General features: G+C 37.6%; 2 protein-coding genes across 4 annotated transcripts in view; one reads left to right on the plus strand and one right to left on the minus strand.

The window, feature by feature from the left end:
* The window catches only part of slc1a9 (solute carrier family 1 member 9), a 66,177-nt gene that overhangs the window by 38,460 nt on the left and 366 nt on the right, over positions 1–27,351 (minus strand). Inside the window, exons 1-2 of one of the 3 annotated variants that reach the window (XM_016676456.1) lie at positions 23,281–23,357; positions 21,211–21,329 (exon numbers count right to left, since the gene is read on the minus strand). The gene's annotated coding sequence lies outside the window, so the exon portion shown is untranslated. Of the gene's footprint in view, positions 1–21,210; positions 21,330–22,974; positions 23,042–23,280; positions 23,358–27,351 lie in introns of those variants that run through there. The other 2 variants (XM_016676457.1, XM_007562120.2) reach the window with 2 other exon arrangements.
* On the plus strand, positions 11,116–23,483 carry LOC103144938 (neurotrophin-4-like). Its single transcript, XM_007562116.2, has 2 exons — positions 11,116–11,559; positions 22,380–23,483. The coding sequence occupies exon 2, from the start codon at positions 22,399–22,401 to the stop codon at positions 23,413–23,415; it is 1,017 nt and encodes a 338-aa protein (XP_007562178.1). The 5' UTR covers positions 11,116–11,559; positions 22,380–22,398; the 3' UTR covers positions 23,416–23,483.

A 27,351-nucleotide genomic window follows, 5' to 3' on the forward strand; every position in this document is an offset into this window, starting at 1 on the left:
GATTTTCAGAAATCAAATCTGCAAAATAATGGTTGAAAAATTACAGATTAAATTTACTGAAATGGTCCAATCAAAGTCCAGAGCTTCACTTTATTAAACTGTGGTTAGCAATAAAGTTTCTCGATTCAGCGATCGTCTGCGTATCATTTAAAGTAAAAGTTTCCCAGTTCCAGGTGGTGAATTGTAAACATGAAGAAGCTCTAAAGGCAAGGAAAAATAAAGGTTTTTCAACAAAACCAGCCACATGTTTGTCAGGCATTTACCCAGAATGCCCTGTGCTTTAGTCCACTTCCTGCTTTTGGAGTGGTCCCCGGTCCACTTGCCGTTCACATATTGTTTCAAACTGTACAAGAGTTCACTTCAACCGAACTGAGGCCAAGGTTTGTAGGTGAAACAGTTCGTTTTTTGGTCCACATCAAAGTTCGATAACACCAAAATAAACCACACTTTATAGACAAATGAACCAGAGTTCGATTAAAAGGGACTAAACGGAGCTGGTGTGAACGCTCCCTAAAAATATGTGTAATTATGATGCAATATTATCTTAAAAACAGAAAATGTCCCCAACGCTGCGTTGACGTGACATCACATCTTCAGAACCAATGCTCTTCAGAATTGCCAAATTTTTATTAATAACAGTCCAAACAAAAACAGAGTTCAAACATTACCGCGCCGCACACATCCTGCGTCTCCCTCGGTCCCACAGGACTGACAGATGGAGAGGGGAAAACGGCTTGTTCAGCCGGGCCGGGCTTTGTGGAAGTAGGTGCTCTGTAAGGCAATCCTCTACTAATTGCCAAAGTAGTTCAAACACAAAGTCTGCCACTGAAATCCAATCCAGCTGGTGTTGTACAGTGAGTAAAGTTTACAATGTGTAACATTTTAACCCCACTGGCAAGAAAAAGGGACAAATATGCAACTTATGGATGAGGAGGTGAGGGCACCGAGGGGCGGATGAGTTTTTTTTTAAAAATGCAGAAAGACAGCGGAAGGTGTGGAGCGTGCTGGCGACATGAAAGGCGTAACTGTAAATAGAGCATTCAGTATTTAGGCTGCATGTCTAATGAGGAGTGCAGCCGCTGTAGGTGGACCGAGGCATGCAACAGGACACCAAGTAACGAGCGATAAGGAGATGGGGAGGAGTGATTGAGAGAGAAAGAGAGGAGCTGTAAGAGGAGAGGCAGATGATGTAAACAAGACGTGCAGAATCCGTCTGAAGCCATTTTATAAATGACTGAACATCCAAAAGGTCGGATATTTAGAAAACACTAACTCACTTTTTGTAAAGTCTAAATTATTAAAGGAGTGGTGTTATGTGAAATTAACTTTTTTGCGCTCTATATCATGTTATTCTCTCATCAAAAACAGACCTGCAGTGTTGTTTTAATTCTTTTATGCATGTTTGAGAAATCCTTTAATCTCCATGGCAACTATTCAGCTGAAACGTTTGGGTGGGCCTAGCCCCGCCCTCGAGGATGAAGCTCCTCCTCAGAGCTGCAGTTTCCAAGCGACTGCTCCTTCAGACTAGCCAGCAGCAATTAGCAAACACCTGGTGGAACTGCTGAGCTACTGCTCAGTGCAACGCTGGTAAAAACATCGTTAAACGGTTAATACAGGAGAGATGTAGTAATTTCACTTACAATAAGACATTTTTCTTCTAAATGAAATTATCTACCAGTGGAAACAAATACTTTCTAATGAATATTAAATATTTACTTTAAACAAACTGCTATGTCTTGCTGAAAAGTTACTTCAGGTGTACAAAGATAATTGCACTAGAAACTAGACAAAAAATACTTCTTGTGTTTTTGCAGTGTTCAAATTATCATGTAAGAATATGATAATTGCTAATAATTTACTAATAACATTATTACTACGTTGTTGATGGTGTTGTTTGTTAATGTGATTAATGCTAGTTTTGTGTTTTGGTGAAATTCAAAGAAATAATGATGACGAATCTGAATTAATACAAGTTAAACAATATTTAATTTCCCTTTGGGATCAATAAAGTGTTTTTCAATTTTAAATTGTTCATCCACTGCGATTAAAATGAAACAAAAACTATATTTATGGGTTAACTATTAAATACGCGTTTAGCTGTTATATGTATGGATTACACATGTATTAAATGTAAACGATAAGGAGTTGGAATATTGAATATTTAAAACATTATTATTCAAAAAATAAACAAACTAACAAAACACATTGCATGTCATCCAAAATCCAAACTGATTTGAACGGGACAGAACTGCAGTGAGTTTTTAACTGAACATAAAACAGAATTCAGTCCTCTGTAACGAGGGCTGAGCAGTTCTGATGCTCAGACTCCCTAACTCTTTCGAAGGTGAACATTCCTTACACTAATTTCAGTTTCGAGCAGGAAAGACGTGTAGGCACATGTGTTGTTTATTTGTCAGAGCAGCAGCATGTCAGCATGGCTGCACATTTTACCTTCAGTGAGCGTTGCTTGGCCAAGCACTTTATGGGCCAGTGAAGTTATATTTCAGGCCAGGTTTCCGTTTTCCAGTGGTGGGATGTAGCAAAGTACTTTATCATGGTGCATGAGTACATTTTTTATATATCTGTACTTTACTTACAGGGAACCTATAATGCAAAATTCATATTTTGCACGTTTCTGTTCCTCTAAAAGCATCCCACGTACTTTCAAAAGAACAATCAGCAGGTTTTTTTTCTTTTGTTTTTTTTGTTTTGTTTTGTTTTTAGCAATGAGTTCATGTGGTTTGGTGTGTGGAAAATAAGTTGTCTCAAAAGTCTTCAGCTTGTAACGTAGCAAATCAGCAGCCACTCCATCGTCACCTAGCAACCACAGCGGAGTTCTGTCCGTCACCCAGCAATCCCAGCAGAGTTCTGTCCATCACCTAGCAACCGCAGCAGAGTTCCGTCCGCCACCTAGCAACCCCAGCAGAGTTCTGTCCATCACCTAGCAACCCCAGCAGAGTTCCGTCCGTCACCTAGATGCTAGTTTTGTTTTTTGGTGAAATTTAAAAAAATAATAATGGAGGATCTGAATTAACATGAATTACAACAATGTTTAATTTCCCTTTGGGATCAATAAAGTGTTTTTGAATTTTTAATTGCTCATCCACTGCAATTAAAATTAAAGATACTATATTTATGAATTAACTATGAAATACGTTGAGCTCCAATACGTTTGGTCAGCTTGTTTTACCACTGTATGTGCTGTACAATGGCTGCTGGAAAGACACATGTTTTCTTGTTGACTTACCATCAAGACCTCAACAAGAAAACACTTGTTGATTGTGCAGGAGGCTCCACTTCTGCTTTTCAAAGATGAATATATGGTTGTATGATTGTGTATCTGGTTGCAGTCATTTTCATGTGTGAGTGAAAATGTTGAGTTGGAGTGACTGATTAGTGTGAAAAGATGCTCAATATTATTTAATCCTAAGTACTTATCAAATGCAAATGCAACCATTTATTAATATTTAAACTGTTTATTAATGGGTTTCAATACATCCTGGGCCTTTTAGTTTCAAGTACCTTCTTTTACTCAGGTAAAAATGTTAACGTAGTACTTGTACTTTTACTAGAGTACATTCTTGTCTGTTTATTTGTACTTTTACTTAAGTGTTTGAGTACTTCCACCATTTGTTTACTGCACATTTCCAACACCTGTGCAGAGCCTGTCCCTGCCACACCGAGCCACGAAGTTTGACAGCAGACAGGAGGTGATGTAGTCATCAGAGACGCCCCCTCCCCAGCCCACCTCGATGAACGGCCTCACCTTTGACCTTTTACCCCGTTGCCACCAGGGCTGGCGATGGGGGCATTTCCAGGAGGCTCTGCCTAATTGGGTCAGATTGCGCGGAGAGCAGCATTACGCCTGAAATTGGAAACATATGCAGCTATACCTTATTGTGCATGTGGTAATGGTGGCAATGGGCTTGAAAGTGGTGGTCGAATGTTGGGAAATAATTAAAAGCATTGAAAAAGTGAAACTAATCAGTGGAAGAAGAGATGGTAAACATCTGACACTGACGAACCTGGGAGAGGATGGAGGTCCAGCTCAGCTTTGGACAGGCAGACTGTTCACTCTTACAACACGGCTCAGCCATTTCCAATAATTGCCATAATAGCTACCTTCCAATTACGCTGGGATCCGAGTTTCGAATGAAGGAAGATGTCTATGGCAAACGCAATATTTTGATGGCTGATGGCAGGATGTGTGGGAAAGATTTCATCAGAGGGGCCGACGGGCGTACAAGTGACATCTGGAAACTTCAAAATGCTTGTGGGTGTTTTCTCCTGGAGCAATGAAAGGCATTTGAAGACAGCCCAAGAGGTGGATCAATGGGGTTGCTCAAGTGCAATCAGTCAAGTGAAATCCTGAAAAGTGATTGCTAATCATATTATGAGCTGAAATGTTTTACATTATAGGTCATAATTAATATGATCAGGGCCTAAAATGATTTAAATTTAACTTCAGTTGTACAAAAACAACAATCAGATTAAGAAAAGAAGACATACTCGCAGAAGAACGGCAGAAAAGACACAGACATATGTGCATATATAGTGGTGAAAGCTAAAGTTTGCTACGCTAACCCTAAATCTCCAGTCAAAAACATCAGTTCTGCTAGCACTAAAGTACTACGCTGAGGTGCTATCTAGCATAAGCTAATGGTAAACGCTAACTTCAATTCAAATGATACTGTATCTGTTGAACGATTACAACCCTTTAGCATCAATTTAATTTTGACATTTTAATTTTCATGCTCTTTAATGCCCTTAGATTTTGTACTCATTTTTGTCTTGTTCTCTGCTGCCTGTTTTATTTTGTTTCTTGTTTAAAATAAAATTACAGGCGAGTAAAAAGAGAGAGAGAGAAGCTAAGTGTGCTAAATGTTGTCAAATTTAGCAAAAGCATTAAAGTGAAAGTGAAAAATTAGCACATTAGCATTAATGTACCAAACACTATATTTAATCAATCAAGAACTCTCATCCAAACACATTGGATGTATCTGGACACTGTTATTATGGCTGTTTGGAAGCCATGCCTGGTCTTTATGAGTGGATCTACGTCGGTACTCATGTCACTGGATTATAAACTCTGTCTTACCTACTGGAGCAGCATCTTGAGAAGGTCTTTTTCCCTGGTTTAAGGGTTGAAAATCACATTTCACACCAAAACCCGTCTCCTGATTTACTTCCATCCAACTTGATGTCAGATGAACAATAAAGACTTTGAACGACTTTATGATTTAGAAAAACTTTAACTGGGACACCAAGATGTAAAACTTGTTTTCTGAAAAACTTTGAGAGGCTAAAAGGAGCAAAAGGCCAAAGAAAACAATCATTCCTGGCTGCCCATAACTTTCTCCTGCTTTTTGTGGCTCCCACTCCGACTTTCACTGATGCGCCCAGAGGTGGAAATATCTAAGTAGGTGTTGGACAAGTTGAGGCAGGGAAGGAGCTAGAGAGTAAGGGTGGAGGTCTGCGAGGCTTTCAAGCGACTGACAGTAAACGCCGAGAGGTAGGAATACCGAACGGGAGACTCCACGGAGTGTGTGCGTGTGCGCACAGACGTGTTTGTGGTGAAGACGAACTCGCAAACGATTCCTAGTAAAACGACTTGGGAGCTGCTACTGTGTGGAGAAAACAAACAGAAAGAGAGAGTCTGTTTGCGTAATCAGACAATAAGTGTGAGCATATCAACGGTTGCTTCCATTTGAGGGCGCTGGCAGTGTTAAATGTCTCGTTCCCTGAGTGAAGACTGCACTTTAGTCTGTCTCTCTATAGAGAATAACCCGTTTTAGCAGCTTGAAAACCCTCTTTTCATGGCCCCCTCCCCAGCCCGTCTCCTCTCTGGTCCCTATCTCTCTCATCCCTAAACTCTTTCATGAACAGTCTCTCAGGGGCACGGCGGTAACTCAACCCAACGCTCTTTTGTCTCCATTCTTTCCCTTATCCTTTCATCTTTTTAAACATTCAAGGGAAAAGGGGTTCGGTGAGACAGAAACCACCAATTGGTAAAGGAAAGAAAGAGATAGCATGTGAGAGAGTGACAGAAAAAACAGGGGGAGGCAGAGTTTCTTCCACTCTGTGCTCATCATCCAGTTTATGGCTCTCCTTTTCAACAAGGCCATTCAAGGTGGGGAGGCTCAGTGGCCATTCTCGCAGGTCAATGGCACTGAACTCTTGTCTGGTATGTGCTGCGCCGAGGACCCGTTGAACCGTCTGCCGGCCCGTTTGTCCCCCACGGACCTCGCTGTGTCTCCTTTACCCCAAAGGCCCGTTGGTGTACGGAGCAGCCAGCCAGCTGCTCCCGTTTCCAGACATTTACCTTTTAAGGTGATCTGTTAAACTTCCTTGAACAAGTTATGACAGCTCTATTAGCTATATATTTAAAAAAAAAAAATTGGGGGAAAAAAAAAATCACTCTTAAACCGTGATGTTTCGCTCACACATGAAAATGGCTGCAAAATGGATGCACAATTCCATAGCTCTACATCTTTGAAAAGCAAAAGTGGATCCTCCTGCACAACCAACAAGTTTAATTTAATTTATTTGGTTGGTACAAGTCACATTAATTTTTCTTGCTACAAACGAACAAAGGTTATACAAACAAGGTTAAAATGACTTACTTTTGTTGTTGAGGACTAAACAAGAATGCATCAAATGGTAAGTCAACAACAAAACGCTTGTCTTTTCCAACAGCCATTGTACAGCGCATTTAGTGGTAAAACCAGTAAACATCCTGGAGCTCTGCTTAGGTTGCTAAGTGACAGGCTAAGCTTGGCTGGAGTTGCTAGGCAACAGTGCAGTGCCAGTTGAATGAGACTTTATCAGGAGGCTTTTGAAACTGCTCATTTTCCAGACACCAACAAAAACATTAACTGACTGTCAACAGCTGGGTCATTTTTTAATCGCGTGAGCTGTTTTTCAGTTGAGACCCAAATCAACCATGTGAAATGTGAATTATGCAAAACATGTTTCCTTTAAAGACAATCACAAAACAATTTATGTGAAAATAAATCCTTACATTAGCAAAAGTACATTTCACACCAAAACAAAACTTAAAAAGGTGCAGCATGATCTCAGCAACGATCTTTGAGAAGAAATAGTTTCTTAGCATCAACCTGGAAAGGCTTAGTCAGCCAAGTCAGCAACAAAACACTTGTCTTTTCCAGCAGCCATTCAACGGTAAAACCAGCTGAGCAAACAAACTGTACCTCAGCTTAGGTTGCTAGGTAACGGGTGGAACTCTGCTGGGGTTGCTAGGTAACGGCACAGTGCCTGCTGAACTGTTACATTGTAATGTTTTTGAAAAAGGTCTCCAAAAACATTAATTTATTGGCAAAAATTGGCTGACGTATAAAAACATTCTAAATGTGAATTTTGCACAAGGCCAGGATGTCCGTGCTCATCCCACCTGCGCTGCAAGAATATACACGCCTGTTTGCGCTGCAGCCTCTGCCAAATCACATAGCACTGCAGCACTTAACCATGAAACCAGCGGCGTTAGAAATCTGCACGGCCACAGGTGGCTGAGCCGAGCAGCAGAAAGAAAAACACCCAACAATGAAAATCAAACATAGGACAACAGTCTGTTCAAAATCCTTTGCAATGTGATGCACTGGAAAAAAAAAAACTTTGCCTGCAGTGCCAATAAATATTTTTGTTTAACAACCAACTGACTTTATGCTGCTAACGTCTGGAACCATACCAGACATTATTATGATTTCGCCAAGTAACATTTCTTTCTGAATTAGGAACCCGGAAATCTCAGTTTTGCATATTTCAGTTGATCTGCAGCAGCTTTTCAACAGTTTATCTGATAATTTTCTGATTTAGATAAGATTACCGGTGAAGTTGTTTTGACACAGAGGGCTCTCACCTATTGCCGGTTCAGTAACTCAGTAAAGAAATTCTCATCTAGTTGTGGATATTTTCATGAAGGAAATCTAAAATACTGAGAAGAAAATGCAGCTTGAGAAGCTGAAATATGCACAACGCACAATTCAAGAATAAATTAAATAAATTAGGACAAAACTGCGACTTTTAAATAAAAATCTACTCACAAAAATGTTAGATGCAACACAAAGTGATTACCTTGTTGCCATGGTAACAAGGAATACATGTACCTGTTGACTCTGAAAAACTTCTTTTAATGACTAAATAGTTTTATTTTCAGTCATGCACCTGATTTCTTCATTATAAAAGCCACACAGCATAATGCTGCCATTTCCTTGCTCATTTAGAGCATTGTGATTTATTTTCTTATTTTAAAATAACATCTATTAAAACTGCAGAGAACTGATCTGAAAGAAAGCAGAAATAAGGAAGTGTGAAAAAGTCCAAACGGAGTTTGGTACACATGATCCTTAAGCATGTACTAACTATTATCATCATTAATTTAGTTGTTTTTATGATTATCAGTAATGTAATCAAGGACTTTATGTATTTTTTTAACTTTCCTTTTCTACCATATCAACAAAAACCCATTCTGAACCATCCTACAGACTGACCTGCTGTTTATAATTTTTTTTCACACTTTTCATTTTGTTTCTGTTTACTTACTTAATCTTAATACATATATTTGATTTGTTTACATCACAATAATGAAAAAAAATATTTAAAAAGCATCTGCCACACTTGTGAAGATGCACAATTTATCACTTTGATCTAAGATGGATTATCATATAGTGGTTTAAAAATGCAGTTATTCTGATGTATTTTATTGAAGTAACTCATGAATTAGGAAGAGGGGGGCCGTGAGGACCCCAGGCCTCAGAAGTCCTAAGTACACCCCTGTTGCAACCAGAAATAAGGATTAAAGAATTTTTTAAAAAGGTCTAAATTATGTTTCTCTCATGTTATTTTTTTCCCACGTGTGCACCTTTGTTTTATTTGTAAAAGCCAGAATCAGTCACATGTTTGCCACATGTTGTGATCTCACTGAAAATCTGGCAGAAGCAACCAGGAAGCAATCTGTAAGCAGACTGTTATTTGGCATTGAACTGGAAGTTACATCCTCCGGTTGGCTTGTGCCAAAAGGAATCATGTTGCAGCTCCTTGCGCTTGCAGATGGGAACCTTAATGAGTTTGGGCTTCCAACTTTGCTTCAGCCTGTTTGCAATAAGTTACTCAAATACAAGATAAAATTGAAATGTTTCTGGCTGAAGGCCAAACCGCGTTGGTTTCTATTGCAGTTTGAGTTAAAGTGAGCAGAAAAACATGACGAATGCTCGTTAATATTGTAAAAATTGGTAGTGTTTTACATAAAAAGCCTTGTTTCTTTTTTGTATCACAATTTAAGTCAGAAGTTTACATACACTCATCTTGTGTTTTTAATGAATTTACAAAAAATACATGAAAAGGTTTCAAATTATAATGAATTTAATTTGATTGACTCTTGGTCAATATTATACATACACCCTGGTTGATTTTGTTAGTTTTTGTTTCAAAGTCTTGGGAGTCCTGAAACATCCCAATCAATTTCCTTTCATCTGAGTTAGACAGCTGGAGAATCCCTCTAGATTATGACAAAATGTAGATTTTAATAGCTTTGCTTTTTATAATTTTTTTAATTAATGGTCATTGAATGTTTTGTTGTTTAGAAATAACTTCAAAGAGTGTAAATCAACATTTTTCCGTCTTAAGAGCAACACGTGCATCCTGTCAGGTTCCTGTGTGTTTCTGCTCCCCAGAAAATGCACAAATTGGAATTACAAAAATTAATTTGCTTAACATAAACACACCAATTCCAATAAAAAGCTTTTGTGCTGAGAAGAGGTGGTTTTTCTGCTGTATCAAAACTATCCATGCTTTGCATAGAACTGCAATGGAAACACATTTTTCGCATCATACAAGTCATGTGATCAACAACCAGATGTTGCTACTGCTGGAAAAGATGAAGAAGACGATGACAGGAAGTGGTAGAAGGATGAAGGAGTTGCATGTTTTTTAGTGATTTAATGCGTGAACAAACTTATTCATGTGTGATTTTAAGTGTGTTTCTTAGTTAATGGAAACACTGCAATTGCAAAATTGTGTTTTTTCAAATTTAGCGGAATATCAACAAAGTTTTTTATTGGAAATGCAGCAAACATCTTTTTTTAAACACGTATTTGTTGAGATGAAGAATAAATTTAAAAAACAATTTTGGCCACAACAAAACTTAAATGCCCTTTTAAAACATGTATACTTACAGAAACATTTAACTGCCAGAACTACAAAATTAATTCAGGAGTATCTCTTTAAAGTACTTTGTCTTTATTGTCAGATATAAATCTCGTATAAAAAAGTTTTATTACGGGATTTATAGCCCATTAAAACCAAAATGTCTTCTCGTTCCAATGAGAGAAGTCGTAACAGTAAAACTGCAACAGCTTGCAGGATATTTGAGTGTCATCCAGAAGAAACGCAGTGAGAAGATGCCTTTTTATGAAGTCATGATCCATCACAGGAGGTTTATATGATGAGATGCTGATCCTGAATTCATTTACTATGTTTGGCAATTAAACATTTCCGTTGCACTTCACATTTGATTAGTAATAATTTTATGCTAATTAAAAAGTTAATTTTTGATCATTCTTGAATTACAATCAGGGTCCGCACAAAATCTTTCCAGGTGCCACAAATGGCCCTCAGGCCACACTTTGAAAACTAACTCTAAAACTTTCAGCACCACTTGAGAAAATCCAAAATAAACTTTTGCAACCAATTATTGATATGAAAATATTTGAATTTGTAAATGATATACTTGAGTCACTTTTTAAATAAAAATGTCAAACGCAATCTTCAAATAAATAATTTCCGTGATGGGTGTATGTAAACTTCTGACCGGATGTGTTTGTGTTAATATTAGCAGTTTACATTTGTTGTATGACTTGTACAAATGTTTCTTGTTTAATACTGTATTCCCCCTCCCTAAAAAAAAAAAGTTAACTGAGTCAAGTTAACATTTAACACCGGAAGTGCTCTAATTCAGCTAAAAAATAAAAGCACTTCGTCGCTCCTACACAGTCGTCATTCTGAAACGAGTTTTATTCAGAAGTTCCAAACCGGAAGTGATGTTGGTAGCGTAAGCTAGCTTGCAGCGCGGGCTTCAGGCGGAGCTCAGAGCCATAAAACATTAGCCGAACTTCTTCCCCAGCTCCACTCGCTCACCTATTTGAACTGAAACACACTTTCCGAGAAAGCGCCCTTCACGGAGGACCAACATATGGGAATATTTCGAGGCTCAATTGCATTTTTAAAACTTCCCACGTCGCATTTTTCCCTCCTTTCATTGGAAGCGCTCCCTGGAGAACAGGAGTTTTTTTTATATAGTTTATTAAACTGCGCTACTTTTATTTATTCCATTCGTCCAAGTGGGTTTCTCTCTTTGCATGCATGCGATGTCACGGATTACTAAAAGGAGAAAGAAATGTTTGAGTTTGTATCCAGTGTTTCCAAGTTAAAGTGATTTTTGAGGGGTTTTTTTTTTAAAGAAACCAGTTGAGCAACTGGCGACAGGACTCTATAATCAATGTGGTGTCAGCTGGAAGGACGCGGGGTCCGGATCTCACCTAAACGGTACGCATATAAATCATCTTTATTATTACTATTATTATTTACTTGAATAAATGTTTTAAACTAATGCAAACTGCTGGAAAAATAAACACATTTAGCTCCATAAACTTTAATAATCTATTTTCTTCGTGTTCAGACATGCGGATACATGCACGCTTTGTGGCTTTATTCTTCTGGCGTGTTTCTGTTGCGCTATTTCTCCCATTTCATTTCTGCATTTATCTTGACCGTCTTGCGCCTTTTGGGCTGCTGCGCATTTTGTTTTCTTTGGCAGTCACTCAGGTGAGGTGAGAGCTACTGAGTCACGGTCCCAACCCGCAGGTAGATCACACACACCTCGCCGAGTTGATGTCTAAACTCCGGCTTGTCAGCAAGATAATGGGCCGAGCTGGCGCTGTGGGTGGCATTCCGCTTTTTAGCGAAAAAATGCAAGCGCGAACAGCGCAAGGAGAGAGTTTTTCCTCTTTTAGCTGGGGATCTCTGCATGGATTGAAATGATCACAAAACTTGAATTAATTGGGTGTTTGCACTGCGAGACGCCAAACATTAACCTGGATGGAGTTTTTTCCATGTCACTAAATTAAAAACATGCAGAAGTGCATACGTCTGATTTTTAGGGGATTTCTAAACAAAAATGTGCAAAAATAGAATATAAAAAAACCTGGTAAGTGAGACCAAAACCATGTGGAATGTGTTTAAAATGCAAAAGTTGATCCAAATATTATAAAATCTTTTGGATGTAACCTAAACACATTTAGAAAATAATCTTGATAATTTTCTGCCTTTGTAGTGATTAGAAAAATCTCTGTTTTGGTGGAAAGTTTCTGTTCTTTAACTAAAAGCCATCCATTTCCCCAAGATTTAAAAACTGGAACTTTTTCAGGATTAAAAACTAAGCATCTCCTCAATCAAATCAATTAGCTTTTAGTGTAAAAGTCTTAAATTTAAAAACTTGTTCATCTCTTCTGGTGAACAAGGAAACATCTAAAAGCAAATAAAAAGCTTAATAAAGAGGATGTAACAACTTTATTACAGATTTTTAATCCATAAAAGAGAAATTAAGATTATTTGCAAGAGAGAATCCAGAAAAATGAATTGCTGGATGTTATTTGTTTATGCATGAAAGCATTTGCTTTTCACCTTTATGGGGTTAAAGGAAAGTAAAAGAAAATCCATGCTGCTGGTGATGCATTTATGGCTCAAAAGAGGTGGGATTTCTTAGCTTTGATGCATTTATTGAGTAGGAGAAAACATTTTTGCATCCAGTTTTTAGAGGGAACTGCTTCAGTTTCTTGCAGCTCCTTGAGTTGCACAACTTCAAAGAGTTCAGATTAGCGCAGGACGGGGCACAGCCGCAACTCTAAGCACGCAGAGCGCATCATGGGGCCGTCAGGCTAACGTTAGCCGCGCAGGACGAGGGCGACTAGTAACGAGCAGCAGCCTCCGCCAGGCGTGGAGCTGCTTTATGGCGTCTGCTCGCCACTTCTCACCACCATTTCCATGAAAATGTTCGTATCAGCTCCACGTTTTCCATGTTTCTCCATGAAGTTCGATGTGTTTTTTAACTCTGGAGGAGCTGCAGAGATTCACAGCAACATGGCAGCATCATGCTGTGGGGAACGCTCGACACAGATAAGGCGAACCTGAAAGTACCTCGAGTTTCACCCTGAAACATACAGAGTGGGTTAAATCGAACCATGATCATGCATTAGAATGGTCTAGTCAAAACCCAGCTCAGAATCTGTGGCAACACCAGAAAACTCAGGTTTATGAATAATCTCCATTCATTCTGACTGAGCTGCAACTACTGGGCGTCTCTGGAAAATAAACACTTCACATTTTTATTAGTGCTCAACTTTAAAGCCTTCTACACTGCAAAAACACAAAGTCTTACCAAGTATTTAAATCTAGTTTCTAGTGCAAGAAAGAAATAAGACAAAACTGACTTACTAGTAACTTTAAATCAATATGAAAGAATTAAAACAAGATCCTATATCCTGGTGAAAAGTTACTTCTTAGTTAGTTTTTACTTTTTTAAGTGCATTAAGTTATTTGGACAAGAAACTAGACCAAAAATACTTGGCACGATTTTGTGTTTTTACAGTGAATATGAATAAACCACATAAAATCCTGTTAAAATCTGTTAAGATTTGTGAATAATTTTGGAATGAAACATCCTGCTAGAAGTTTTTTTTGTTTCACTTTTATTTGTTATCTTTTGTAACAAGGAAATTGTTATTCAAATTAATCAAAATGTTAACATTTTAAAAAAAATTTGTCTGAATACAGACGAATACTTCAAATATTTGTTCAAAACTGAAAAACATCTGGTAAATTTGTCAACATTTTGTTGGATTACACTTATACAAGTAATCAAATTAAGTTTAACCAAGTACATTTATGAAGTTATAACGTTAAAGTTTGACAAAAAATGATTAAATTTGAAGAAATAGCTTGATTTTGTGAAGTTGTAGCTCCATTCTCATTTTCCAGTGTATGTAAGGACGGAGAAAGTTGATATTTTGGGACATTTTTATCGTATTTACTCACACAAAAGGCAATTAAAGAGTTAAAAGAAACAAGAATGTTCAAAGTTCTTCTGTTTCTGAAGATTTCAATGCAAGACGTCCAATTAATCTGCAGTCATCGTCTGGCTAATGCAAACAAAAAGATCACTGAAATGAATGGAGGCCTTCTGGTGAAGGTCATAGTTTGGTCTGTTTCTGCCTTTCATGTTTGGTTCAGGGTTTTTTTTTCCTCTTCTCTTCATTTAAAAGAAAATCAAACCTGGAGATCAGGCGGGAGAGGAGGGCTGAACTTTCTGGCCGGGTCTGAGGCAGCCGGGGTGGAAGAGCGTTGTGGTCGTCGGTTAGCGCCGCGGCTAAATGATGCGCATCATTGTAGCAAATGGAGCGCGGCGATGAAGTGCCGCCACTTTTTTTTTTACAAAAACAACACTTACATGGGGAAAAGCCTGCCTGTCTGCTTTCAACAGTCTGAGAAAAGCTGGAGAGGTTTCTCAGGTCTGGATAAGCCGCGATTCTTCTAGAGTTTACTCACAATTCTGTTATTTAAAACATTAACAATATTAATTTTTGTCAAGTAAACAGCAATTAAAGCTCAAATATCAACATCCATCTTTAATTTGCCACATTAAACCTGAGTTTTTAAATCAAAATTTGCTGATAAACACAAAATCAAAGTAAGAAATTTTACTGTCTTTTCATGGTTTAAAACTGGATATTTGACAGGAAATTTACTTTTATTTATAGAAAATCAACCTGTTCTTTAAAGAATCATCATCCAGTCTTGATTTGAGCCAATTTCAGCAGTTTTACACTGTAAAAACTATGTTAAAACTAACTTAGAAGTAACTTTTCAGCAAGATATAAAAGCTTGTTTTAAGTAAATAATTAATATTGATAGTTTCACTAGCAGATCATTTCATTTATAACATGGGGAAAAATATCTTGTTGTAATTGAATTTATTTCCAAGTAGAACTAGTGATTTTTTTAAAATCAATTTTAAGAATTATTGATTTTAAATCAGCTCTTTCTATCTTGTTAAAAATTACTTCTAAGTCAGTTTTGTCTTAATTCAAATGTACTAATATATTTGCAGTAGAAATTAAATCTAAATTTGAGTAATGTTTGAGTTTTTCCAGTGTGATTCATGGTTTCTGTAACATACAACTAAAAAAATTATAATTTTAGTGCCTGAATTTTCAGAATAGTTATTAAGGAACATAGTAGTGGCAGAATAATGCTGTGGGAATGCATTCCTAGGTAGAAGTTGGATATCAGTAAGAGGATTCAAAACATTAAAGACTGAGATGGAGGTTCACAAACAAGCAAATCTACCAAAGCATATTTATGTGTTAGAGCGGCCTAGTCAAAGTCCAGACCTAAATTGAATTAGTTTAATTTAATTTAAATTGACGTTGGCATTCGTTTTCCATCTGAATTAATTTGTAACTGTTTGACGTTATTTCACTGTCTGGTGGAGAGAAAGTACTGACCCGGTTCAGTAGAACAGAAATGATAACAGCCATTAAAAAAACAAACAAAAAACATCTTCGAGCTCAATTTTTACAAAGCTAACGTCACAAACATCACGATTCTTGATATACATGTAGAATAAAACAGTCAGTACAGGACCCAAAACACGGCTCTGTACCTGTTCATAAGGTCCAGGGCCGGCCAAAGGCTTTTGGGGGCCTTCAACAGATTTCCATTTGGGGCCTCCCATACCAACATGTCAACACTAGATACTAGGTTACTCTATGTTTCTAACATACTTACTAGCATTAGCATAATCTGTATTGAGCTTGCATCACACCAGCATCATTATGGCTGGTAAATATATTACCAGATTCTATCAACTGACGATTATTTAGATAATTGATTTTTCTGATGAGTAATTGGATAAAAACGTTTAGCACATTCTGCAGATTTTTCATTTACTAACTTTAACCATATTTTATTTTTATACAATATTAAAAAATACAAATAAATAATTATTTTTTAAATAAATGTTTCATCACCTGAAATGCAGTAACAGCATTTCTTTAGCTAAAACTATGCCATTTGAAGACTTCTGGGTGGAACATATTTGCATAAAGTGTTTTTTTTTTTTTATCTTGAACTTGATATTTTTGTGTTTTTGTACAGTTTTGGCTTAATAATTGCTCTAAATATATTGTTCTTTCAGCAATTATCTTTTTTGCTTTCTAGAGCCTCATTAACAATTAACTAATTAGTTGACAATTATTTCAATAATCCAATTTATCTCAATTAATCTGATTATTCGTGCTAGCTTGATGCTATTGAGGGCCCCCTAGTGGTTTGGAGGCCTTAAGGAGCCGCTTAACATGCATATATCTTGGGCTGGCTCTGTTGGTGGATCATTTCAATAACAAAAACCCAATTAGTTAATTTTCTATAATCAAAACCTGCAATGTTGAGTAATTAATAATCAGAAAATGCTGGAATCCTGGCTTTGCGCCACCCAACTTACACGCTTCTCCATCATTTAGAGATCTGTCAACAGTTGTTGCTTATATTCAAATTTTCCCTTTGTTACAAGTGAAATTTGGCAGACTGGATGGATCAGTTGCTGGTTTGATGTGATTTATCGTCGGCATCAGAAGGCACCCAGAGCACCCGAGGTTACTGGATGGTAATGAGAACCCGGTCCCGTCCTCTGCTGCTACATGCATCATGTCCGGGGCACGGCTGACGATACATCCACTCAGTCATCGCAGAAACTCCCTCACTTTTCATCTCACGTCCACCTGCGTTTAGCGCCCTGCTCCCCGCAGCCCGAGGAAACTACGATCGGCGCTCCAGTTATGCGTCACTGACATTCCCTTCATTCCGACAGTTTCAGCTCTTTCTACTGGCAAACAACAAAATCGACGCTGCGTAGGCAGATGCACTGCAAAAACAGAAAACAGTGGCTCCATCTAGATTCTAGTGTAAACATGGTACACTTTAAATAAAAGAAAACTAACTTACAAGTAACTTCAGCAAGAAACAGGAGCCTGTTTTCAGTAAAACATTCATTTAAAACTTACCAGTTCCTCTGGCAGATTATTTCACTTATAATAAGGCATTTTTCCAAGTTAAAAAGAGAAATAATTTACCAATAAAACTAGAACTTTATCAGTATTAAGTAATTATTGACTTAAAACAAACTCATATATCTTGCTAAGAAAACGTTACTCAAGTCATTTTTGTCTTAAAGATTTCAAGCATTTTTGATCAACTTGTTCCTGGTCTTAATTTGCTACACGGCAAAACACAAAAAAAATTACCAAGTATTTTTGGTCTAGTTTCTAGTACAAAAGTCTTGTCGTACATGAAATAATTATTGACTTAAAGCAAGCTCATATCACTTGTTAAAAGCAGTTACTTTTAAATTAGTACACTTAGAAAACAAAACTAAGTTACTTGATTCTGGTTTCATGCATTTTTTGACCAACTTGTTCCTGGACTTTATTTACTACACTGTAAAAATACAAATCTTTAGCAGGTATTTTTGGTCTAGTTTCCATTACAAATGTCTTACACTTGAAATAAGAAAACTGGCTTATGTAGCTTTTTAGCCAAATATAGGAGTTTGTTTTAAGTCAAGATTCCTTAATGTTGATTTAAAAGTTCTAGTTCCACTGCCAGATTATTTCAGTTGTAGGAAAATGTCTTAAGTTAATCTGCCAATTTTAATCAATATTAGGGAAATATTGGCTTAAAACAAGTTATTTTGATGAAAACCTACTTATAAGTTAGTTTTATCTTTCTTATTTCAAGTTTACTAGAAAGAAAACCAAAAATACTGTAAGGATTTGTGTTTTTGCAGTGCAGCAGTAGCACAAATGAATCAATTCTGTTTTATCTGATTTTATTGACTGCTTAATTTGACTACACTGCAAAAAATGTATCTTGCAAAGTCTAGTTTCTAGTGCAAATATCTTAGTACACTTGAAATTAGACAAAACTAACTTACAAGTAACTTTTCAACAAGATATAGTAGCTTGTTTTAAGTTAACAATCCCTCAATATTAATTAAAAATATTATTTCACTTATACAGTGGAACTAGTTCTTTATCAATATTAAGTAATTACTGACCTTAAGTATTACTTGACCTCCTATCTTGCTAAAAAGTTACCTGTATGTTAGTTTTGTCTTCTTTCACGTGTCCTAAATTAAAGACACTTGGTTTGATTTCGTGTTTTTGCAGTGTGTGTGCCGCCTGAATGAAAGCCCGCTCTGGCTGCCACAAAGACGGGGGTGACTGGAATATTTGTCGTGTTAGTCAGAGGGCAACCTCGTGTTGAAATGCGGATGAATCATGCCTTCCCTCTTCGCTGCGCTTCATTTCATGCACACAGACTCACGGACGGCTGAAAGCGTCCGTCTCCGTCCCGGGAAATGTTTACATTTTTGATGGCTGTGTAACCGTTATCACTGCTCCTGGGAGCGCGCTGGGAGTCGGTATTGGCTCCGATTGTAATAACAGTTACAGCTGAAATGATGCAGGTTATGGCATGCAGGATATTTACTGTTGCCATCTCTCAATAACGGAAGCTCATTCAGCCTAATGAATCAGTCGCTTGCCATTCCAGAGAAGAACAGAATCGCCCTGCGGCTGAGTTCAGCGATGATACCTGAGGTTTAGGCGTCGTGTGATCTGGTGTTTGAAGTACAACTAAAATCCTGTCAAGTTTTACAAGAGCTACTGGCAAAAAGAAGCAGCATGTTTTAGATTTTACGTAAATTAAACCTCCGTCTGTTTTACCTGGAAGTTCAGCTTCCAGGTAAAACGATGTCAAAACGCAGAAATAACGACGTTCTGTGTTTTCATGTTCACTGGAAAAACTCAAAACTTTACCAAGTATTTTTATACTTAAAATATCTTCATACACTTGAAAAATGATAGAAACCAGCTTATAAGTAACTTTTCAGCAAGATATAGCTTTTTTAAGTGAGTAGTTCCTTAATATTCATGAAAAAGTTCTTGCTAAGTGAAATAATCTGCCATTGGAACAAGTACTTTTTTAATTTTAATCAATATTAAGCGGTTGTTGACTCAAAACAAGCTTCTATTTATTGCTGGGACAAAATTTCTCTTCAGCACAATGAACCCCCCACCACCACAAATATTTTGTATTTTTGGTCTAATTTCTAGTGCAAATATCTTAATCCACTTGAAATAAGACAAAACTAACTTACAAGTAACTATTCAGCAATATATGAGTAAATAATTGTCTGATATTGATTAAAACAAAAAGCACTGGTTCCACTGGCAGATTATTTCACTTACAGCCAGTATTTTTTCATCAATATTAAATAATTATTAACTTAAATTCTTATTTCTAACTGGAAAGCTACCTATAAGTTAGTGTTGCCCTTTTTTAAGTGTACAAAGATATTTGCACTAGAAACTTTACCAAAAGTACTTAAAATCTGCATTTTTTTGCAGTGTTGCTGTTAAGAAATTTATTCCCAGTCTTTAGAGTGTTGCTTTAAGTCAAAGGGAGTCCAGAGTTGGTCTGGGGGCCATTCTGTGGCCCTTGAAATGATCCTGTGCGGCCCCCAACCACAAGACACAAATATGACCAACAAAATAGGAAAAAAAAGGAAATCTGTAAGAAAAATTCTTAAGAAAACACTCTACTGTGTTTGTTTTTAATATTTTTGTAATAAAGTTTAAAAAACAACTTATTTTTGTATTTTTAATTTAAAAAAATAATTCAATTCAGGGCAACTGACAAGAGGAAATAAAGGTCAAGTCATGTCATCCAAGCATCTTCAAAGAGGAGAGATCTCCAGTAGCAGTCAGTTCTGCAACCATTCTGAAGAGATCTCTGACTGAAGACAGTCTCATTACAGTCATGAATGGCAGCTCAACATCAGGCAGCAGAGATTATATTTCATCGCAAAATGTCCTGGACGACACCATCAGTTGTTGGGAAGCTCTGCTAATCCACCTCATTTGCTTTTGCTGCGCCTCGTTAAATCTCTGTCAGGTTAGAAAGATGAAGTCTGGGATACGATCCTGACCCATTGTGATGGATGGATGGAATGGTTTGAATTGCTTTTTCCAAGCAATTCAAACCAAACTATGACCTCCAGGGTTTGGGGTCATAGTTCAAGTATTAATTGAGCTTTTAAGGTGCTAATCAGATCCTTCTGAACAAAACAAACAAAGACACCTTGTTGCCATAGTTACGCATCATAACAGTTATCCTAAAGTAAAAAAGTAGAAGTAAAAATCCTTTCAGCTGCACAGCATCAAAAAATCAGAAGGAATAATTGTACAAAAAAAAAAATCAAAGCTTAGATTGTAGAGAGAAAAGTTTCCTTTCTTTCTTTCTGGTGTCTTTCCATCCTCATAAAGCATAAAAGAATATTTACTTACCTTCTTAAGTTTTGTTTGTGTTGTGAAAGGTGCTTTTGTTCACCTAAAAGTATATTTCACATAAATCCTGGTAAAAAGCTAACAATTTTTTTAAAGAAATTCACATTTTGCACGTTTTTGTACTTCCATTTTGGTCTCTGCTGTTTCTGCTTTGTGGTGAACCGTTTCAAAAAACTTCAGAATGTAACGTTGCAAAGTATCAGTAACAGCCCGTTACCTAGCCACAGCAGCGGAACTCTGCCCGTCACCTAGCAACCCAAACTGAGCTCCAGCACATTTGGTCAGCCAGTTTCATCTCTGTATGTGCTGCATAATGGCTGCTGGAAAAGAGAAATGTTTTATTGTTGACTTACCATCCAGAAACCACTTACTGGATTCTTGTTGGTTGTGCAGGAGGCTCCACTTCTGCTTCTCAGAGTTGTATAGTTTCTCATTTGTTTGCACCCATTTTTACATGCGAGTGTAAACATTGAGCCAACAGCAAATTATTTGGATGTAAAATAACAAGAGGCCCTAAAACTGCTCATTTTGAACCGAGCTGACTAAATTTAATGAAGATGCTTTCTATAGGCTGTAGATCTATCCTAATCTGTTCAAGGAAGTACAATAGGTCTCCTTTAAACAGGAAACTTTAGATTTTCAGGGGAAAAAGTAACAGCTCTGAATTAGCAGAACTAATTTATTCTCTCTGGATCTCTTCCGTTGATTTAACGAGTCTGAGTTGAGCACATACCAGATTGTCAGCGTCTCCGTTTGAAGGTCAGTTCCTCATTCTGCAGAACATTCCCCTCCTGGGCTCCACATGAAGAAAAGTGCGATCTCTCTGTTCTCGGTCCTGTTTTTCCACAAGTTCTGCCAAGATTTTAAAGCCATACGTCAGCAGCTGAAGCTCTACAGTCATAAAGCTGAGAGCCGCCAATAAAAACACTCGTTTTACACCCTAATTGGGGCTCTTTGTTTCACTGTCAAAGCTGCCAGAGCCGGCCCAAAGTATATGCAAGTTAAATGGCTGCCTAAGGCCCCCACACCACTAGGGGGCCCCAAAGAGCACCAAGCTAGCATGATACAAATATTTATATTCAAAACAACATTGAATAATACAAACTAAATGATATTACACATGGAAAAACGATTTCTATATTATTTTTATAGTTGTCAACCTTTGGCTACCTAGCAACTCACTCACTCTTTTGTTGCCTAGCAACAACTTGTTCACTAAATTGTAAAGCAGCAGTTTCAGGTTTCGCCACCATTCCTCATTGTTCTTAAATAAATAAATTAATTAAAAAAACAACAGAGTGAAAACTGAGGATAAAACAAGAAAGATCTCGCCACCAGTTTTTACAGTATTTCAGACATTTAAAACCAAAAACAAATCAATAATTATCGGTAGATTGATATGAAATGCTTATGTCAGGACACGTTTTTCAGCCATATCATCCAGCCCTACTTTAAAATACTTCAAATAATGTGGCACACTTAAATACCATTCAGCGTTTCAAAATTATTTACTTTTTTTAGTTTGCTACTCCTGTAAGGTTAAATCATCAGTCATAACAAAATTGGTATAATGTAAGCTAAATACAAATAATGATGACAGTAGCCTGGGAACGACAAAGCATCTGGTGTTGACATGTTGGTGTGGGGGTCCCAAATGAAATCTGCTTAGGGCCCCAAAAAGGCTTTGGTCATCCCTGTCCACAAATTCTTAAAGTTATAATAATACATTAAATGTTTGTAGCACTTTTTCAGAAGCAAAGACACTGATATTGTCTTAGGTGAAGTTTGTGACATTTAGTTTTCAAAAATTAAGTTCTAAGATGTTATATCTAATTATTTTATCTATTATGAAGGGGAGTGAGTCTGAAAGCTGAATTAACGCGTCTCTCCTCTCCTTGCCAGCTGATACGTCCTGGGAGTGATGCACTGGCTTCCCCTGGTTGCCATGGTGATCGCCTCGGCCCTGCCCTTCCCTCACAACCCCGCAACCGCGCAGCCCAGCGAGGATCATAAGCAGACCTCCACGTCCGAAGTGGAGAACCAGATAACCTACAAACCGTTCAGCAGTCCGGACGTTCCCGCAGAAGAAGAAGAAGAACCGCTCAGGACCGAGGAAATTTCCCAGGAAAACTCGCTACCAAAGGACTACAAAGCTAGCAGGAAAGATGGCGACTCGGACTCGATGCCGCGCCATTTTAGGACAGGCGCAGCCGAGGACAGCCCCGCCGTAGATGTCGGTTTGGGTCTGGAAATAGACGAAATGTTTCTGGACGCACATCCCCGCGTCCTGTTCTCGCCCTCGCCGTCGCCACCGGAGCATCCGCCGCTTCTACTGATGTTGGAGAACGGGCTAATGGAGGACGACAGCGACGGAGACGTAGAGGGTCACGGTGATCGCGCCGCCGACCGGACCACGCCGACTCCGACATGGGCGGACTACAACAGGGAGCCCGCCGACGAGGCGCACCGCCCGGTGAAACGGGACAAACGTTCACACCTGATAGACACCCGCAGGGGGGAGAAGTCCGTGTGCGAGTCGGAAAGCACGTGGGTCAACAACAAAACCACCGCCATCGACTCGCACGGCGAGCGGGTCACCATCATCCCGCAGATCCAGACAATGACGGGCGCGCTCAAGCAGTACTTTTACGAGACGCGGTGCCGTCGGCCCGATGGGCAGAGCGGCTCGAGCAGGACGCGGGGAGCGGGCGCGAGGTCCGCGGCGGCCGGCGTCGCCGGGGCCAGCTGCCTCGGCGTGGATAAAAAACAATGGCGGAGCGAGTGCAGAGAGAAGCAGTCATACGTCCGCGCGCTCTCCAAGGACGCCAAGAACAAGATGGGATGGCGGTGGATCCGGATAGACTCGTCCTGCGTCTGCGTGCTGCTGTCCAGAACAAATCAGGGGAAGGACGTGATGACGAGGCGCAGGAGAGTCTAACGCAAGGAAGGAAGACACGTTTGGACGTTCTGTGTCCTTCCTCCATTTTATGACTTTTACAAAAAAAACAAGAAGACCTCAATGCTAAATGATTTTAGGGAAACTGTTATATAGACAGAGGTGGGTAGAGAACAATGGCGCCTTAAGACCAATTAAAAAAGGAGAACATTTCTGGAAATATTGAGAAAACTGAGCATCAAGAGTTGGAAAATTTGCAAGAAATGTTTAAAAGCCATCTAAAATTTTCCAGTAAAGAAGGAAATTTCATAATTTGCATCAAATTTTCTAGAAAAAAGATGGAAGTTTGTCAGTGTGAGTAGTTGGAAATTTATCAGAAAAAAAAAATCAAATTTTGAGATCTGACAAATTTTCTAGAAAAGAATGTGAAATTTCTGAGTTTGAAAAGTCAGAAATGAGGGGGGGGGAGCTGTTTGTGGTCTCAAAATTTTCTAGAAAATGCTTTTCCAAAAGTCAAACATTTTCAACTTTTGAAATTCAGAAATTTCCAATGTTTTATCTAGGATTTTTTTTTAGATTAATCTAAAACTTAGTTTGTTTGGCAGAAATGTACTCCTTTTCCTTATCTAGAATGGCCCTTATACGCCGTTGTAGTAGAGAACCCAAATATTGTGCTCAAGTAAGAGTTGCCCAACTTCAACAAGGGATGCAAACAATTAATAAAATTAGTTCAAATTGATTAAGTCAATCTTGTAGTTTGGCTGTAATCCAGCAGAGGGCGCTGCTGGTCATGCTTAAACTAGCCAGTTGATGCAGAAACAAAGATGGCAGCGTCATGACAGAATGGGAAAGAGAAGCAGTCCAAACAAAGTCATGCAAGATGCACTTTATGCAGTTCTGTTTAGAGATATAAACATTCAACAAACTCCTAAAGTTTTACAATGTTTTTTTGTTTTTGATTCAGCACATGATGACAAATTTAGCTCTTCGTGTTATGGAAAGACAGCCAGCCTTCTTCACACAAAAGGAAACTCAGTTTTTTAACAAAATGGCCGCTTATCAACTCATTCATCGATAACATGCATCCCTAAATTAAACATATTTTTACTCAGGTAAAAGTAAAAATGGTCCAAGAAATTACTCAAGAGCAACTGATCAGATCATCTGATTTAATATTAATAATGTGAAGTTGTGTCCAAATTCTGGTATTTTAAAGACTAAAGAGAAAAAATACAGATATCATGATTACAAAATAACAGATTGAGGGAGCAGATGAAGCATTTTTCCAAATAAAAATAAACCTATGAAACTAATACAGTCAAATGTACTTTGTTGGAACAGGGTGAAATACTTCCAGTGCCAAATGCTTCAGCATGCAGAAAATTAGAAAAACAATTCAGTGAAATTAGCTCAAGAATAGCAATACTTCATAAAATATATCACTCAAGTAAAAGTATATTTTTCAAATAAATGTAAGTAGTTACTACCCACCTCTGTATATAGAGATTTTACACCAAGAAGTACTGTTTTTGTATGATTTATCTTTCATAACCTAAGTTATTTTTGCCTAGTATGTACGCATGTCTTTGATATTAATATATTTCCTGCTGTGTCTACAACATGACACCAGTATACCTTTTCTGTATCGCCGTGTGTATTTATAGAAGACGTCTTCATGCAGTAGTAGCTCTCTCCGGTGTCTGATGATGATTCCAGCCTTTGGGTCGCTGGCCTTGTAAAAGCAAAGAGCGCCACCTACTGAGATTTCATTTCACTGCTCCAAACTCTTACAGCTGTGGGTGAATTTTACAGGATCTGGGTTGTAAATTATGTGACGCCTAAAGAAGATCTGATTACATGATATAATAAAAGACATTTGTATTTTAATATTTTTGAGCACTTTTTAATGATTTTTTAAATTTAGTTTTCAATGCATTTGTTTTATTTTTAGTGCTTCTTTGCTTATATTTATTATCATTTTTTCTATATATTTTTTTACTTTTAAGTGTTTTCTCTACAAAAATCAGACAACTTTGTTCATGTCATTAAGATTTTGTTTATTTTCAAAACAAGTAAAGCTAAAAAAGGCATAATAAACTTATTTATCCATTTGTTATTGCAGAGATAATTCAACTCATTTCAAAAAATACTTTATTTACTCCAAAAGGAAATTAAATGAAACTCAAATCATCTAAGGATCTTCAGAGTTTTGACCAGCAAGGATCTCCAGTAGCAGTCAGTCGTGCAGCAAATCAAAAGTAGCCTCTGACTGAAGACTGTTCTGATGCATTTATCCTTAGATTTTTAATGCTTCAGTGCATTGATTTTGAGTTTATGTTTTAATTGTTTAGTTCATTTAAATTCTAAATGGGTTGTCCATCAATAACTTGGTAAAACAGGTAAAAATATACATTTTAAAATGCAAACTTCATTTTTAAGCTGGAAATATTTGCTTTATTACTTAAGTGACTACATATGTTTACAAATGTGTTAAATATGACAAGATTAGAATAAATTTAAAAAGTATTTATAGATGTATTATCAGTATTTCTTTAGAGTGCACTTATACACACAGTGCAGAACTAAAAGCAACAAAGGTGCAGGTTATCTTAAAGCGAAATTAGGAAGGAACAACCTTTACAGCCAAACCTATAAACAAATTCACTTTAAGACAAACCAAGAGAAATGTTTGAATTGTTCAAATGTGATAAAATATGGAGGCAGAAACTAAAACTAGAGTCAAACATGATATACATTTTATAATCTGGTCTGAAGGCTTCAAAGTTCTCCAGGAAGTTTCTCTCTTTCCAGAAGAAAAATAATTGCATACAAAAATTGTTGGGGACGTATTATAATTATGAAAAATTCTGATTGTTCACGTTTTTGTATTTCCATTTTGGTTTCTACTGCCTCTAAAATAAGAACAAGCACTTAACAAGAAGGAAAAGGTGGCTTTTGGCAATAAGTTGCCGTTTTTTTGGATCCCGGAAAGAAAAAGGTTTAAAAAACCTTTAGAATGAAACACAATTCAGTATTCACTGTGCCGTTACCTAGCAACCGCAGCAGAGTTCCGCCCGTTTCCTAGCAACTCAAACTGAGCTCAATTACATTTGGTAAACTGGTTTTACCGCTGTTGTTGTTGGCTGTACAAGAGGCTCCACTTTTGCTTTTCAAATATGTACAGCTGCATTTGGTTGCAGCCATTTTCACATACGAGTGTAAATGTTGAGTTGGATGGCGTGGATTTACAGTGACAGGACATCCTAAAACAGCTCAAGCTGAAAAGACTAAAACTCATTATTATACAAGAATAATTTTTTTGCAAAAACATTTATAAACATGTTTAGTATAGACCAATCGTAACCTGTTCAAGGAAGCAATAGGTACTTTTAAAACTTCATATAACTATTCCTATCATGTTTGTTGAGGGCCCAGAAGTTCAAGTGAAGATTTAATGGAAAAATCTTACATGACACAAATAACTCAAAACAGGAAATGAGGTCAGAGCAAAAGAAACCTAAATACAGGGCTGTGTGATGATAACTGGGGTGAACACAGCTGGGTCTAATAAGCAGAATAAAGGTCAGTTGCGTGGGGGACATTAGGTTAAAATGTGAGAAAACTGGAGAAAAACGGCCGATAAAGGTCACAGGGAACCAGCGAAGTGTAAACCTCAAAGTATTAACAAAGATTCAAACCAGAAGGTGACAAAGAAATTCAAAAACAGGAAACAATTAAATACGGAGCTTAAGGGAGGCTTCGGAACAAAACCATGAGGAAAAACAAAGCAAGGAACTATTAAAATATCCACTTAGAAGTGTTTTACGAAAGGCTCTCAAGTATTTTTGTTCCTACCCCAGACAGTTGTTTTGCTATGTTTCTTGCTGGCAAATCTAATGATGCCAAAAAAAGAAGAAAGAAATACACAAATACAGGTATGTACATGTGAGTCTGTAGTTACTGAAAGCTGGAATAATC

This window comes from Poecilia formosa, unplaced genomic scaffold (genome assembly GCF_000485575.1).
Source record: "Poecilia formosa unplaced genomic scaffold, Poecilia_formosa-5.1.2 Scaffold134, whole genome shotgun sequence".
In the NCBI taxonomy this organism is placed as follows: domain Eukaryota; kingdom Metazoa; phylum Chordata; class Actinopteri; order Cyprinodontiformes; family Poeciliidae; genus Poecilia; species Poecilia formosa.